Below are 16,463 nucleotides of genomic sequence, written 5' to 3'. Positions count from 1 at the left end.
AAGTCCACCCTCAACCCCTCAGGTGATGCCAAGAGAAACTTTTTAATCACATCAATGGGTAGAAACAAAGAAAGAAAAGAAAATACATACGTATTTCATGAATCTTTGGTTCGGCAGCATCACCGTATTGTGTTCATGCTCCAATTGTAACCTTGTGTTATAAAATTATCTTGTCATTTGATATATTGTATGATTTCATAATGTTTATTTTTAGTCACTTCTTTATAAAGCAGCCCTCGCTCTCAGCCACTCTCAATTGAGAGGAACTCAAGGTGAGATTTGTTATTTTTCTCTCTCTGCATGCTCACTCCATCAGCTAGCTCAGTGAAATCCGTGACGGTGTATTTCTCATCCTCACTTGGCTCTAAATGCATCTATGCTCCAGATGGTGGCTCAAACCATGCAAATGTGTGCCTACCTGCCCGCAGGAGCTGTTCAGTACGTAAGCCAGACTGCAGGGCTGACTTATCCCAGGCAAGCAAACAGAGACCAGAGGGGATCAGAGAACAAAGACCACGCCACCCCACACAGGGGCACACTGTGAGCCACCATAAAAAGACTGAATTTATTATTCTTGTCTTTTACTGTACATGCACACATGATGTCTGTATTGAATGCACCTCAGGTGGGAGAGCATAGCAAGCACACCAAAGGTGACACACCACAATAGAGGGCATCATTATCACCATTCCTGTTTGCTTTTGTTCGTCATGCTGCACCACGTATTGTATGGACTAAAACTCCATTGAAGTCGCTTCATGTAGGTTCACCATAATTGTTGTGTCAATAATAAACAGTTGACATAAAAATACTCATTTGTGCCCATTAGGATAAGTTTTGCCTCGCAATGACCTATTGTCATATGATCTCTCTCATCGAATTGGCATAGTTCACCAATTACAATATTAAAAATGTATATCTACTGAATATAATGGACTTGAAAACCACTTGAATGGCTGCAAATTGAAACGTATTTCAGAGCTGTTCAATTTTAGGTAACAGTCAACCACTTATTTGCTGAAAAAACGATGGCTCATGAACAACAAATAAAAACTATGATGTGCTCCAACCTGATTGGCTCATCAAAAACTGTCTGCCGCATTTAAACATGATAAAAATAATGAAATTCTGCTTTTGACCTCTGCCAATTTTAGGATCAGCCAGTTTAATAATAATAATAATAACAATAATAATAATATTCCCCCTCCCCATTTGCCTTTCTTTGTTATATTTAAAACCCCTAGCGGAAATTCGATTGCCAAGCACCATAAAAATTGCAATAATTAGGGTAGTTTAATCAAGAATAACAAACTTTAAATTAAGTAAAGCCTAGATCCAGACGTCCTCCCATTGCTTTTTTTTTTTTTATGTGTCCCTCAAAAGACATGGTATTTTGCGTCATTGTCATTACTTACGAGTGACAAATGCTCATTGATTCTTGAGTCACCCAAAAGGTTCTTTTATTTTGTTGCATTCAAGTGCTTGTATTTTGGTGAAGGTGACATCTGTAGCATTGGGACTCATTGCCACTGGATCTTTGTCTAGCCACCGTTGCCGCAGCTGCATCTGTATGTTTTACAACACACTTTGAAGTGGTCTTTACTCATTGATGTTCAAGCAGCACTTCTGCATTATGTAAATTAATTAGTTTTGTTGTTTGTTTCTTTAGTCTTCCAATCCTTGTCTCATTTTGCAGGTGCTAGACGACAGATGCCAACTACACAATTAGTGCAACAAAAAGAAAGAGTCACAGAAATGAATCAGCGTTAATGATATGTTTTCACCCCATTTAGGTGAAAAACAAATTAGAGAGAGGTCAACCCGTGCTGGACACTGGGGCATATAGTGTAATCAACTTTTTTTGGACTATGCTGATGGCCGGCAGAACTGTCAAAGTAAAAAACGAACCCATTGCACTCTATCATTTCAAATAGGCTACTTTTAATAGAGACCACTCATTTATAGACCACTTTTTTACTTATATTTCCCATTATGATTGTAACCATGACAACCTATCTCAAGTACTTGAAGTACGTTAATGCATACATGATGTGGAGAATGTGGGAAACCAAATTCTTTGTCACTAAGCTTTTCACTGTTCCACCCAAATTCACACAGTAAAGCAGAGGTAGAAAGCGAACTGGCATGTTTCCATTGACCCCTCCAAACCTTCATGCTTCTTATAGCTTTATTGATTTTTTTCTTATCCTTACTCATTGTAAGTCTACTTACCTCCGTTCCGGCTCTCCAATGCCGTATAACTATAGGACAAAGCGCACTGTGGCAATTTTATCTCAGCCAAATTCTGATTTGAGAGAGAGCGGGAGAGAGGAAAAAGTATTTCCTTTAACATTTACTGAAGATGGTCTGGTGCGTAAATTGAGGCACACAAGACCTTTTATTGGTGGCCTTTCCACATGAAAAAAAGCGTAGGTGTACCACGCACCTAAGTAGGCCAGTTAGCAGGATAACTGCCGTCATTTCCTTTGAAGAGTGTTTAGTCTAGTCCAAACTTGAAGGACCAATAGCGTAGAGAATTTTGATTTTTCAACCTCACTTTGTGTTTGTTGTTTTCTCACGAAAACAAATCTAGCATTCATTTTCAATCGTATTAATCTATTTTGGAGCAATCTGTAAATAACTAATTGCCCAAAGTTGGTACACTAAAATTTCTGGTCCAAAATGGACACTGGACACCATTTTTTAGTCCAAAATGTGCTAAAATTAATTCAGAAACTCAATTTACTACTGGGTCAGATTTTTTTCTATTAAGAGGTATAGCTAATATAATGTATCACTCACTTTTGATTGCCATCCACTCTGTGCAATTTACCTGGTTGCATGGACATACCAAGAAACTTGACCGTGATTTAGTTACCCAAAAATATTTTGGGCAAAAATATAAAACACTTGACACTTGTTGCCACCCAGGCCTACTTGGAAAACCACTTATATGTGGAGCCACTTTGGGAGGTAGAGGTTCATCATAATGACACACACTGACACTATGGAATGCAAATCTAAAAACAGATACCAAGAAAGGCAAAATGATAGTTTCAATGTGATGCTCCCCCCAGGGACAAACGCTTGTCACAACAGGAGCTCTCACATTTTTAAGGGAACGGGCTTCATTCCCTGAAGTCATGACAGGCCTTCTAACACCAGCCCATGAAACTTGGAAGTGTGTGCAGTCATATCCTGCAAACTCTCTGTCCCACTTGCCCACCTAGAGATGCACAATCTCAACCCAAACATCTTCTCTTACCCATTCGTCACAGTTGATCTAATTACTGTGCATTCGTAATTATTATGTCAGTGAAAAAGACGTGTGCGTGAGTGCTCCTTACATAGCATGTAATTAAAGATAAAAAGAGCCTTGACCCCATGCACCTCTTCTTTTGATATTTGAAGCATATCTATGTCTTCAAACACATTCTTCTTTGCGCACGGTGGGACTTGATTGGCTATGATAGCACGTACAGGTACTGTATATAAACGGTCTGCATGTGAGAAAGCAGAAACTTTCCACCCCTCCAGCGACATATCGACATACCATCTTCACATTCTCCATTCCAGGTAGGAGGTGAGATTTTAAATACGTGATTTTTTTTTTTTTTAACAAAACCAAGAGTATTATATTTCTTATCTACAGTCCAAATGGAGCGAGCTGTCATCATGATGTGCCTGTTTGTCGCTTGCTCGACTGCCCCTGTAAGTCTGTCTTCAATGCTTATGTGTGCGTGTGTATATATGTGTGTGTGAGTGTGTACATATATATATATATATATATATATATATATATATATATATATATATATATCCATCCATCCATCCATTTTCTGAACCGCTTAGTCCCCACGGGGGTCGCGGGCGTGCTGGAGCCTATCCCAGCTGTCATCGGGCAGTAGGCGGGGGACACCCTGAACCGGTTGCCAGCCAATCGCAGGGCACACAGAGACAAACAACCATTCGCACTCGCACTCACACCTAGGGACAATTTGGAGTGATCAATCGGCCTACCAAGCATGTTTTTGGGATGTGGGAGGAAACCGGAGTGCCCGGAGAAAACCCACGCGGGCTCGGGGAGAACATGCAAACTCCGCACAGGGAGGGCCGGAGGTGGAATCGAACCCGCACCCTCCTAACTGTGAGGCGGACGTGCTACCCAGTGCGCCACCGAGCCGCCTTATATATATATATATATATATATATATATATATATATATATATATATATACACACACATACACATAGAAAGAGTGAGAGCGAGAGAGCAAGAGAGAGACACCCACAACAACATAGATTTGCCAATCTTCTCCTCCTGTAGGTTCAGGAGAGTGAAAACAACAAGGTAAATGGGTTTAATCGCTGTGCTTTCTGTCATACAAAATATCATGTTGTATATTTGTAGGTCAGGCCATTGAACTTCATGGGCTGATTGATGTAGGAAATGGCACTTGTAATTGTATCTATTGCACTAGCGAGTCTGGAGATGTCTTGTATTTCTCCAGCAGATCGCGGCGCATGCCAATGAGGCCCTGAGGCTGATGGAGATGTACAGGCTGTACCAGCAGCAGGTTAGAAGGGATCCGTTTATTTGGATTCAAAAGAAGATAAAAAAAATACTCGCCCATTTGTGTTTTTCTTTTCAGGGGATGGTGGCAAACCCTTTCCTTCCTGCATCTGAGACTCCTGGAGTAGTAGAAGCTCCACCAGTAAGACCCCAAACTACCAAATCCGTAAAAGCGGGATTGAGGCAAATTAACTCATCTTGCTTGATGCTTATGCTTCACCATTAATTCAAAAGGCTTCTTTGGGTAATTCAATTCAACACCATTTATTTCTCGAGGGTTTCCGTTGGGATGGTTACGTAAGGTTTGTTGTTCCATCGCATGGGCGTTGGCAAACTTAGTGGGCACATCCCATGGAACAAGAGATTCTTAAGGGAGAGATGTCACTCTTTTCAGTAAGCAGATGATATGACATTTAAAATCTCCTTTTGAACTATACAAATATTTTTGGATTAAAGATAAACCGATTTCAACAACCAGTTGCTGCAATTTAACCCAAGTGAATTATCATGATTTGACGACTTTGTACAAAGACATCCAAAACTACGGTATTTCTGCAAATCATGCAAATCTGCCAAATGTTACGTATTGTCTGTATTCAATACAGAAATAACGGACTGTGAACTCGTTAAACCCCTGAACACTTCTTGATCCAGATATTTTAAAGAAATAGTGGACTTCCATCTGTTGTACAGTGTTAGTTAATTTAAATGTAAATAATCAACTCCTTAACCTTGAACGTCAATGCTAACCAAAACAGGTGGACCTATTATTCGCATTCCTTTTTTTCAGATAGTTTAGTGTTTAACTTGTATCTGTGGTCACTATGTAGTTGTTGTTGTTTTTGTTTGTGAGCCATGAGCCTCCAAATTAGTTTTACTGTCTTCAACTTCATTAAGTGTGGAAAAAATTATTCAACATTCCAAATAGACAACTGCTCCCCTCTATAGTCGAATAAATAAAATCCAAATTAGGAGCAATAATGCTTCTGCTAGGATAATAATAATTATTTGGGTGTGCATTAATACAAATACAATTTTGTCCAGGCTGAGCCAGCTGAGGCAGCACCGAAGGTATATGTTCTCACTGCAATTAATGCAACTTTTCTTTTTTTGAAAATGCAAAAACTCATTGACTGAGGGTTCTTCAGCAGGTGGATAGTGCACCAGTTCATACGGCCACTGCCACTCCTCCTCCGCCTGCTGTTGCAGCGGCTCAGCCGGTTGGCGACGTATCAGAGGAAGAGGAGGTGACATGCAAGCTTGACATTTAGAATATTAAATTATCACCACTGTGTGCACTTCCTCTTCTTGGTGCAAAAGAGAAACACTAAAGACAATGCTTCACATTCAGTGTCACAGTTCTGAAGTTGGATGTTCAAATCTAAGCTCTGGCCTTCCTGTGTGGCATTTGTATGTTCTCTAAAAGCTTGTGTGGGCTCAACCACGTTCCTTCTACATTCCAAAAACATGAATGTCGAAAACTCTAAATTGTCCAAAGATGTTAAGATATTCTCAATTATCTGGATTATAGGATGCCAGCCCTGCCTCAAAAGCTGCTGCCCCTGTTGCCCCTTTGAACTCTGAGGAGGCAGAAGAGGCCGAGGACACCGAAGAGGCCGAGGAGGCAGCAGAAGCGCCCGCAGCAAACCCCGCAGCTCCTACTGATGTTCCAGCAGTGGTTGATCCTGCTGCAGAAATTGCAGCAGTTGATGTACAGGCAGCTGTGGATGCCCCCTCCGAAGCGACAGTTGCAGAAGTCGCAGCAGAAGCTGCAGCTCCACCAGCAGCGGAGCCCGACAGTGCTGTAGTGTAATTCTGCCCTGGATATTTCCAGCAGCTAATAATGTCACTGTATAGTTTCAGTTCAGAAAGGTGGAATGGCATGAATATAGAGGGAAGAAAATGCGTTTGTGGGTCAATGTTGACATTGTGGAGAAGTTACTATACTGAGTGCAACTCATCAGTTTTACCACATACGTACGTATTAAATAAAAGTCAAATACCATAAACTAAAGTTTCTATAGATTTTACTCAGAACACAAAGAGAAGACAAAGGAGAAAAGCATGTGACAAGGTTAATGCCAATTCATATCAGTACATACATAATTAGACCTGATTATAGATAACAAGCTCCTTTTAATCATTAAGCTTCATGCATTATGTATTGAGAAATTAGAAAAATGGCCTATTGTAATGGCAGCACATGCCGAGCAGTTACAAGATGCCTTAACCCTTTGAATCTTATCTAAGTGTGAAGTTTACATATTCCCCTGCGCTTGTGTGGCTTCTCTGTAGAAACTCCATCTTCCTTCCAGAAGTAAACATATAGATAAGGCCCACCACATAATTTTAGTTGTTGCCCACAATGACTGACTATCATGAGTTACATTAGCTACCAAAGACCCAAGAGCTGAGCAAGTATTAACTTCCTGCATGACCATTAAGTTTACCCATGAATTTTTATAAAGTTATAAAGTCAAAGAATATAGCAATAGTTTGTGAAAATGTGGGATTGAAAAGCAGTAGTCACAGCATCACGCCTTATTTAATTATAGATGCTGAGAACATGAAGGGAAAAGGTGTTCTATCGGAGCCAATAGGGAGAACGACTCAGCCAAGAGAACGTCGTTGCCCTGAGAGGATAGAAAAGTGGAAAGAGCTCTGCTCTGCCAGAGGTTCGGATTTCCATCACCACGCTTTATTTACCGGGGGATGAAGGTCTACCTGAATCAAAACCTCCTCTAGCCGGCAACATCTAATCGGATCAGAGTTGATAGGGCTGAGAGTGCTGACAGAGCAGAAGTATGTGTGTGTGGGGGGAGTGTTTGCCACAAAATGTTTGGAACATCGGAACAGAAAAAATAGTAGGAGAAAAATAGAAGCTTTATCACTAAATGGGTTTTAGTACTTTGGGTTTCCACTTTATGAAGGTATCTATCATTGCATGGGGGCTACGAGGTGGACTTTGGTTACCCTCCTCTCAGGCAGCTTTAATCCTTCTAATCCTTATCAGGGTCACTAAGTCTGTGTGACACTCTTAATTTGGTCCCAATGCTTGTTATGTGTCAATGTTGCGTGTAACTACATTTTGATATTTTGTCCATTTAGCTTCAGAAAACCTGCTTGCGCAGTCTGATGCACATCAGTGGTTCTCGCAGACAACAAAATGGAGGCCAAGGTAGGTCAAACTTTATTTTTCTCAAGATCTGTCAAAAAAAGGATTTTCTTCTATTTGTTTTCATATTGCGGATTGATGGAAAAGACAAGGCTCTCATGATGCGCTCAGTTGAACAGCGGGGGTCAAAATGTGAGCAGACCTTTAAGTATAACTTTGTTGGATAATAAAAAGTAAAGAAAATTGTCTTTTTTTTATTTGAGTTTACTTATTGACCTTTTGCAAACTATATTTTCTGCAGGATTGTACCACAGTCATTGCCTAATTGCCTGCTCAACATGAACAACAGTAATAATAATGCTGAGTAAGTACGGTTCTGGAGTCAGGAAGATATTAGTTCAAATCTTGTTCACTTTTAAATTCCTCTAAAGACTAAATAATACTTTACATAATCCATGCAGTCTTGAGACAAGTTGGAAAAAAGTGATTACATTTCATGTAAACTGCTGACCATGTTAATTTTTATTCTACTACACAGAAAGAAGGAAAAACAAGAACAAGGACCAAATGAAAAGGAAAAAGAAAAGGATGTAGACAAGTAAGTAAAATTTGATGATTCCATCAGAAGTGACAAAATGGACAATTAATTATTCAGTCATTCTGTCCTGTCTTCTACTTTTTCTTTTTGTTCTTCTCTAACAGGCCCAAAGAAATATTTGTCATTAACCCTGCTGGAAATATTTATTACAACTGGCTTTTCATCGTAACATTGCCAGTCATGTACAACTGGACCATGATTATCGCTAGGTGACTACTTTCCCAACATTTTTAATCGCATGCTGGCTCAGAGCTTTTATTAAACACATTTAATAAATGTAAACTGGGTGTCATAAATTTATCACCAAACATTACTATGGCACAATGGCACTGTATCATTTCATCAAATCTAATGAATCACAAAATGTCATCATTTGAAAGTTTTTGTGAATCTTTTTAATTACACAGACGGATTTTATTTTTGCCAGTGTAAATAAAGGGGACGTAGAATTTTTAGGGGGAAAATATTTTTGGTTTTCAAATAGTTGGGTCTCTGGAAAGCCCGCCCAGCCATCAAGTATGAAACAGTACAACCTAGTAACCGATTGATTAAATGTCTATTTCTGAAAACGCCTAAGCTAGAAGTAGCTCCTTGTCACAACGTCACAGCTTTACTCTCAGTCATTAGAGTTTAAAAAAAGGTAACAGTCAGTTGGGTCACTGATTGTGTTGTAATTTATTATACCTGGGAGCTGTTTTATTCCTATGGGGAACCTTTTCTTTTTTACAATAGGAGCCATTCCTCCAAAACTGTGTTTTATCTCAAAGGTTCCACTGTATACAGTAATTAAGAGCTGGTAATGGGATATTAATTGAAAGAATGTGTACAACTATCTGTCAGCTGTGTTTCTGGTGGTGTTGACCTGTAAACAGGGCGTGCTTCGAGGAGCTGCAGCACAACTACATCCTTTATTGGGTTTTATTGGACTACACCTCAGACCTCATCTATCTGGCTGATATGCTTGTCAGGACGCGAACAGGTGATCTAAGATGGATGATGTTTTTAAAAGGGAACTAAACCCACGATGTCAAAACGTTCTTATATTTAATTGTGTATTTTTTATCTGCTGCTGTTTACTTAATTCTACAACATATTTGTTCTCAAAAGTACATTTGATGGATCACGGCGACTCGCTTGCAAAAGTCGCTGTGTTTCCTTCTTTTCCCACGCAGCATTGAGGGAATTTGACGTGTCGATTTAGGCTTGCAATGAGAGGGTTTAGTTATGTCAATAAAACAATAACCACACACAACATCAATCTGGCCACGGAGTCAAACAAAGCAATTTTTTTTCAAGCGCACAAACTCAAGAAACAAAAGAGTCATAAGAGTTGATGGAAACATGAGTGAAAACATATTGATAAAGTATATGTATATTTCCCCTGCAAAGAAAGTTATAGCTGTGTGGCATATCTGCACTAAGCAGTCACATTTTTCCATCTCGAGGTTTTTATGTTTTTAAATTTGAATAGCGATAATGTAGGCGCATGAGTGGTGCATGTTCATGTTTACTGGTGAATAATCCAAATATCCTTCATTGATTGACTTTGTACCTTTGCAGGTTACCTTGAGCAAGGCTTGATGATCAAAGATGAGAAGCTGCTCCGCGATCGCTACGTCGACAGCTTCCAGTTTCGGCTGGATGTCATCTCCATGTTGCCCACTGATGTTCTGTATTTCTATCTGGGTCTGGACTACCCCGAGATTCGCGTTAATAAGCTTCTAAGGATTGGTCGCATGATGGAATTCTTCACAAAGACGGAGACCAAAACCAACTACCCCAACATCTTCCGCATTTCAAACTTGATCATGTACATCCTCATCATCATCCACTGGAACGCCTGCTTCTACTTCTCATTCTCCAAGTCGATTGGTTTTGGGTCAGATGAATGGGTTTACCCAGCTCTTGATGATCCGGATGAGCCTGCGTTTGGCCAGCCCATGAGGAAGTATGCCTTCAGCCTCTACTGGTCCACATTAACCCTAACCACAATCGGAGAAACGCCACCACCAGCCCTCGATTCGGAATTTATCTTCCATGTAGTGGACTTTTTAGTTGGGGTTCTAATCTTTGCCACAATTGTGGGAAATATTGCAACCATGATCTCTAACATGAATGCCGCCCAAGCCCAGTTTCAAGCTCGAATTGACAACATTAAACAATACATGCAGGTAGAAAATCTACTGTTGTTTTTTTTTCCCTGTAAGATTGATTATAATGTACCGCCATTAGATTATAACTGTAATTCTGTCAATTACAGGTTCGAAAGGTCAGCAAGGAGCTGGAATTGCGTGTCATTAAATGGTTCGACTACCTGTGGAACAATGGCAAGGCACAGGATGAACGCGAGGTACTGCGGTATCTTCCAGATAAGCTGAAAGCTGAAATCGCCATCCAAGTTCACATGGACACACTCAAGAAAGTTCGCATATTTGCAGACTGTGAGGCTGGCCTGCTGATCGAGCTGGTGCTCAAGCTCCGGCCTCAGGTGTTCAGCCCTGGCGACTACATCTGCAAGAAGGGCGATATTGGTCGTGAGATGTATATTATCAAAGACGGAAAGCTCGCAGTGGTTGCCGATGATGGCGTTACTCAGTTTGTGGTGCTGGGAAGCGGTAGCTATTTTGGTGAGATCAGTATCCTTAATATCAAAGGCAGCAAAGCAGGCAACAGGCGGACAGCCAACATTCGCAGCATCGGCTACTCAGACCTCTTCTGTCTGTCCAAGGATGACCTCATGGAGTCGCTGGTGGAGTACCCAGATGCTAAAGGCATGCTGGAGGAGAAGGGCCGACAGATCCTAATGAAAGATGGCCTGATTGACTTAGATCCCGCTAACATCAAGCCAGAGGCCAAGGAGCTGGAAGAGAAAGTCAACAGGTTATACGGTACCATGGATGTGATGCAGATGAGACTGAAGAAGATTCTGGAGAAATACAAGGAAACTGATAAGACTCTGTGGCATCGCATCAAAGACCTGGAGCTTCTGACAGGAGAAGAGATAGAAGATGATGATGAGGTAGAGGAGGATGTGAAAAAAGAGGAAGTTCAAGTGGACGAGGAGAAAACTGAAGATAAAGGTGGAGTGGATGAAGTAGACAAAGAGAAAAGGGAAGATGAGAAAGAAGAGGAAGAGAAGGCCGAAGCAAAGGATGAGGAATAAAAAGGCAAAGACGTGAAGAGAGCACTAAGAAGAAAAAAATAATAAACACAAAACAATTTTCTGTGTGAATAGAGCCTTGAACACAAGCATATTATGTGTATTCAAATCTAACAACAAAGAATAACTGAACATGCTGATGTAACCATTGGATGTAATGCCTACGAGTGTACACAATTTAATTCAATAAAACAGAGAAAATTCCTCATTGATTTACAATGTTTTTTTAAATGGTCATTATAGTACTGCGAAAACAACAAATGTGCTACTGACTGAAGAATTTAATAACCTATGAGTGGGAAGAGTTTGCTGCGGATGACTGGACAACCTAGAACTAAACTAACTTCTTCACTGCTTATAAATAAAGGCATTAAATCAATGAGTTACACAGCAAAAAACAATCATACCAATCATACTCTCTGAGGAGAAACCTGAAGGATGCCAACAAGTCGAGAAAGATAGCGAAACAACCTTGTGTGATTATCAACCATCTTTTGTGTTTGTTCCTGGGCTTTAATGACTATAAATGCCATCAACACTTTTCTTTACAAACTCTAATCAAATGATGGACAAAGTCAAGATGAAATAAATTTGAAGCAATTTAGAGCTGGCAAGAACTGAATGCGTACAACTTTTAATCTGGTGGCTTCATGGAGAGCAACTTTGTGCCATCTTTTTAATTCTAGTCATTTGTCCTACTTTGTAACAGGCTATGTCCATTCATCAAAAGATAGTGGCGGGCAGGTGTTCAATTAAGATGTTGAATTAAAACAATGGAGCATTTAAGGGAGTATGTAAATGAGATAGTTTAGGCTTTTGGGGTTGTGCTTGTTTCTAGGCTTCCCCTTCAAATGCAAAGTCATATTTTAGCCACTGTCAAAGACGAGCACTTAAATTAAAAAAGGAATACCAGACAAATTTGTATTCCTCTTAGTTGCAGCACACGGTGGTATTAATCATAGTGAAGATAATTTTATTCTCAAATGTATTTTTTTATTCTAACCCGCTAAATTAGGTTTTGCAGGTACAAAACAAGACAACAACAACACTATTCTGTTTTTTACATGACAGTGTGCTATCACTCTCATTTAGAAGATGCTATTTGAAGATAAACAACATGTTGTTTTAACTCTACAGTGGAGCACTTATATTAAAACAATATAGCACTATTGTTTTGCACCATTACTCGTGTCACATGTTGTTAAACCAAATAAATTGTGTTGGTTGGAGTGTTTCTGTATAATGCATTTTTATTCACTGACCATTAATAAATGTGCATACTAAACACACCACTGAGTTAATGAAGAAAAGGAAAAAAAAATCAATGTTGCTGAGCTAGACAAAAGAGAATCATACTTTAATGGGAAACCTCAAACGTTGGGTTGAAGGATAAAGGAGCTGTATAGATCTGCAGGGAAACAAGTTAGCAGCAGGAATCGTTATTAATGACATTATCAAGCACACCAGTAAATATAGTAGCCTTGGTGATTATCTTAAATAAGAGCTACTCTTTCCTGGATGGCTTTTTAAAATTATTGTCATCATTTATACCACAGGTCCTCATAGCGGGTCTTCATGTGCTGTAAGGTATAAAATGGTGTCCCTCATGTTTCAGTTTCAACTCGCATACAACACAAAAATATATAGAATATGATATTATTGTTTTGTTTATAGCTGTGTTATGTTTGGAAACTTGAACCAAAAACTAAAAGAAATCCTTAGCACAATAAGACATAAAGTTTGATTTAGTCATACACCAAAAGAAGACTTCTTGTTTGTTTACTTTGGTAAATTTATATATGACAAATGCACTTTTTCTGATGTAATCTTGAAATTGCAATTTCTTCTTGCAATACCACATATAATGGATCAATTCTGATGTATTATAAAATGAAATCAAACGCAAAAATAATAAACGTATGACAATAAATGATGGGACTTAATTAACGGGTCTTGTCGCCCATTTGAAATCCTGAAAATAGATTGCCCTCAGAGAAAAAAACTGTAATAACTTTAATATAATTATATACTAAAACTGATGCCACCATACAATTATACTTACTAGTAATGAGTATGTCAGTTCATACTGTAGATACATGATATAATGGGGGGGGCTGCCAGAGGGCTTTGCAGCAGAGGCCAACTTTACATCATCCTCAAGTGGAGCTCTTATAGTTCCTTAAGAAGGTACTTTGCATGCACTGTACGCCATACAGATCACACATCTCACCTGTGCTAAATTTGCAGGGGATTTGATCAGTCGGGAAGCAAACAGCCATTGTGTTCGCTCCCACAACGGCGCAAACATACTCCAAAAGACAGTTACTACGATGGTTATGATTTGTACTGTAACAACCCCTGCAGATGTGTAAGGCCACATTACTTCATCACATTCTCTTTTAACGAATAAACAAGCTCTCTTGTGTGTTTTCATTGTCTCGTTAAGAAGGCATAACCGATACCTCCCTGCTCGTGGCCTCCGTTCTAGCGCCTTACCCCTACTAGCTACTTTCTGGAGTTATGTAAATAATTGCTCCCAGTCGCGACTTGAGGAAATACAGTACCGTATAGAAATTGCTGCTCTGTATGAACTTATTATCAGAAAGAGTACGGAGAACAAGTCTCCTGCCCTTTCCCATTAACAGCTGCCATCCTTTGACTAAACGTCCATACATTCCATGAATGTTCAACATGCCCTGCTTCGTGGTAACATTCACGTCACGTACTCCATGTTGTCATGAACTAAATTGTAAGAAGCCTATGAGAATATCCTGGCAGAGCAGGAAACGTGGCTTGATGGAGTGCATGCCATTTATCCTGGGACATTAGCTGCTGATTTCCCAGAAGAGGTATCGCTTGGGAATTCATTGCCCGAGGGGATTTGCCTCTGTTGCACTATTAACAAAACAACAATCATCAAAAGTGGCATAAAAGATTGTTTACAAGAACAACAAAGGACGTATTGCAGCTTCTTATAATTGTTTATATTGCATTTGCTCTTTCTAGCTTTAAAGGGCTCTAACAAACCAAGAGAGAGCCATATTTTGATCGTAGTTTATGTATGTTGTGTTTATATGTTTACGTTCAAATATCAGATTTTTCACCAGGCCAAAATTGTATTCATTTTCAAAATTGTATTCGTTTTGGATATAAAAATAAAGAAATAATAATAACAACCTCACAGGTAAATACTGTATATTTAAAAAACATAAAAAACATATTGAATAGCCTGCTCACTAATATTATGTAGAGTGCCAATATAGGAATGCTGGCTCTATTATTACATAATCAGGAAATAAGAGCAAATCAAAGCAGGCTGACATATTTAAGTATACGTTTTGGTGACATTCCATTAGAATGGCACAGCATTCATACCTGTAAGCAAATGCTATTTTGTTCCGAAAAGAAAATTAAAGCTGCACCATCCTCTCCTTGTTAGGGAAGGATACACTTTGTTATGTGAGTGCGTGTGTGCGTGTGTGTTTGTGACCGTGAGTTTTTACTGTGCAGGACGTCTACTTTGTTGAAGAGAAACAGGATCAATCTAGTTCAAGTCCAGCAACCAAATCCTGCTAGGCTACATCCAAATAACAACAAAAATAATTCTGAGAGCACAAAATGGGTGCATTGGGAATGTAACCAAAAGTTTTGAAGGAAAACTATTCCAGCAAAGATTCATTCTGTTCATTTGTTTAGCTTTTTTTGTGACTATGTCGTGACACTTATTGTAAAAGAAGAAGCAGCCTCAACAGTGGTGTTAAAGAAACAAGAAGATCAAAATGTAAATAAGATAAAACATTCAAAGTGTTTTGGATGTTTTTTTTTTTTTTTTTTTTACAGTAGTTGGCCTCTTCTTAAACATGCATGACAAATAAGAATGTTTAAAAAGTGACTGATATCGTGGCTTCCCACAGTATTGTTGCATGAAATTTTGAAACCAAGATACCACAATATTAATATCACTACATCCATATTACAAATTAACTGCAGTCCAAATATCATTGAATTTTACGTATTGGTAATCACATTTATTTCTCTGTTTTCAACTGAACAACAATAACAGATAAGCAATTTCACACATGGCAAGTATTATTATTAAAGCAAAGAATGTGCTGCAAGGAAATTATATAAATACAAAACTAAAACAAGCTCATCGACCGTAAGCAATCAATGTCATACGAATCAGCGGCAGCACTTCAACCCGAATCACAAATTTTCTGGATTGGCACGCTCAAAAGTCCTCTTTTCTCTGTTAATGGTTTGAAAAAGCACATCCATGATGGCTTGCAAGATTCACAAGTCACTGTTAATGGCGGGGCTTGAAGACAAATTGCTGGAGCGTGCGGCAAACTCCAGCTGCTATAATTGAATGTGAAATTTAAGGGAGTCCAACATCATTCATGCTAATATATCCAGAATGGGTCATTTTAAAACATTCTGTTGCCATGACAATACGATGTGAGTAAGAGCAGGCAACAGCATGTCCGAACAAAGATGTGTTTGTCATCACATTAGCAACAGTAGTTACATTTGAATACTAGATAAACAACATGCAATACGGCTTAAGATATTCTCAAGAGGCAATTTGCAGGGGAGATTCTTGGCCAACGCATCTCCCTCTTCGAAATCCTCTATCTGCCTGTGAGCAAAATCAAAATGACCTGCAGGACAGTTCAATTATCAAGACAGTGAGGTAACACAAGAATTACAAAAAGTTTTTGTTGTTGTGGCTGGTGAGGAGGAAACTTTCTTTACAGTGGTAATTCAAATGGGCTGCAAGATTGCCAATCAGAACTTGGTGTTGTGATCTATGTTTTTGTTTCATGTCAATGGCGAAGGTGTTGAACAAAGGATTTCTCTTGCTGAGTCCAATGGATTTGCTGGCACAATGTGTTTGTTCTTTGGTTTCATGTATTCCTTTCTTCCTTGTCAGCTCCTTCCCGGCTCATGCTACTCACTCGTTGATCATTACTTTGTGTGTATCTAGTTCCCTTTTCTGTTCCTTTGGGGGTCTGGT

General features: G+C 39.2%; 2 protein-coding genes across 2 annotated transcripts; both read left to right on the top strand.

The window, feature by feature from the left end:
* Positions 1–3,480: 3,480 nt before the first annotated feature.
* On the top strand, positions 3,481–6,587 carry enam (enamelin). The gene is made up of 7 exons (XM_049721272.1): positions 3,481–3,576; positions 3,653–3,711; positions 4,328–4,351; positions 4,515–4,577; positions 4,653–4,715; positions 5,722–5,820; positions 6,105–6,587. The coding sequence occupies exons 2-7, from the start codon at positions 3,658–3,660 to the stop codon at positions 6,384–6,386; spliced, it is 585 nt and encodes a 194-aa protein (XP_049577229.1). The 5' UTR covers positions 3,481–3,576; positions 3,653–3,657; the 3' UTR covers positions 6,387–6,587.
* An 831-nt stretch (positions 6,588–7,418) lies between these two features.
* Positions 7,419–12,585, top strand: cnga1a (cyclic nucleotide gated channel subunit alpha 1a). The gene is made up of 8 exons (XM_049721215.2): positions 7,419–7,751; positions 7,836–7,880; positions 7,990–8,052; positions 8,227–8,286; positions 8,391–8,495; positions 9,159–9,265; positions 9,847–10,457; positions 10,547–12,585. Coding segments are annotated over exons 2-8 (1,851 nt in total). The 5' UTR covers positions 7,419–7,751; positions 7,836–7,878; the 3' UTR covers positions 11,450–12,585.
* The last annotated feature ends 3,878 nt before the right edge of the window (positions 12,586–16,463 follow it).

Source organism: Syngnathus scovelli, chromosome 5 (assembly GCF_024217435.2).
Source record: "Syngnathus scovelli strain Florida chromosome 5, RoL_Ssco_1.2, whole genome shotgun sequence".
NCBI lineage: Eukaryota > Metazoa > Chordata > Actinopteri > Syngnathiformes > Syngnathidae > Syngnathus > Syngnathus scovelli.
Note: the sequence above shows the minus strand (reverse complement) of the source record. Positions and strands in the feature narration are given on the sequence as shown.

Bases quoted from the DNA above. Each gene is read 5' to 3' on its own strand.
- cnga1a (XM_049721215.2), top strand. The intron at 8,287-8,390 runs GTAAGTAAAATT...CTTCTCTAACAG, and splicing joins AAAGAAAAGGATGTAGACAA to GCCCAAAGAAATATTTGTCA. The intron at 10,458-10,546 runs GTAGAAAATCTA...TGTCAATTACAG, and splicing joins ACATTAAACAATACATGCAG to GTTCGAAAGGTCAGCAAGGA.
- enam (XM_049721272.1), top strand. From the start codon at position 3,658: ATGGAGCGAGCTGTCATCATGATGTGCCTGTTTGTCGCTTGCTCGACT. The intron at 4,578-4,652 runs GTTAGAAGGGAT...TTTTCTTTTCAG, and splicing joins ACAGGCTGTACCAGCAGCAG to GGGATGGTGGCAAACCCTTT. The intron at 4,716-5,721 runs GTAAGACCCCAA...AGGGTTCTTCAG, and splicing joins GAGTAGTAGAAGCTCCACCA to CAGGTGGATAGTGCACCAGT.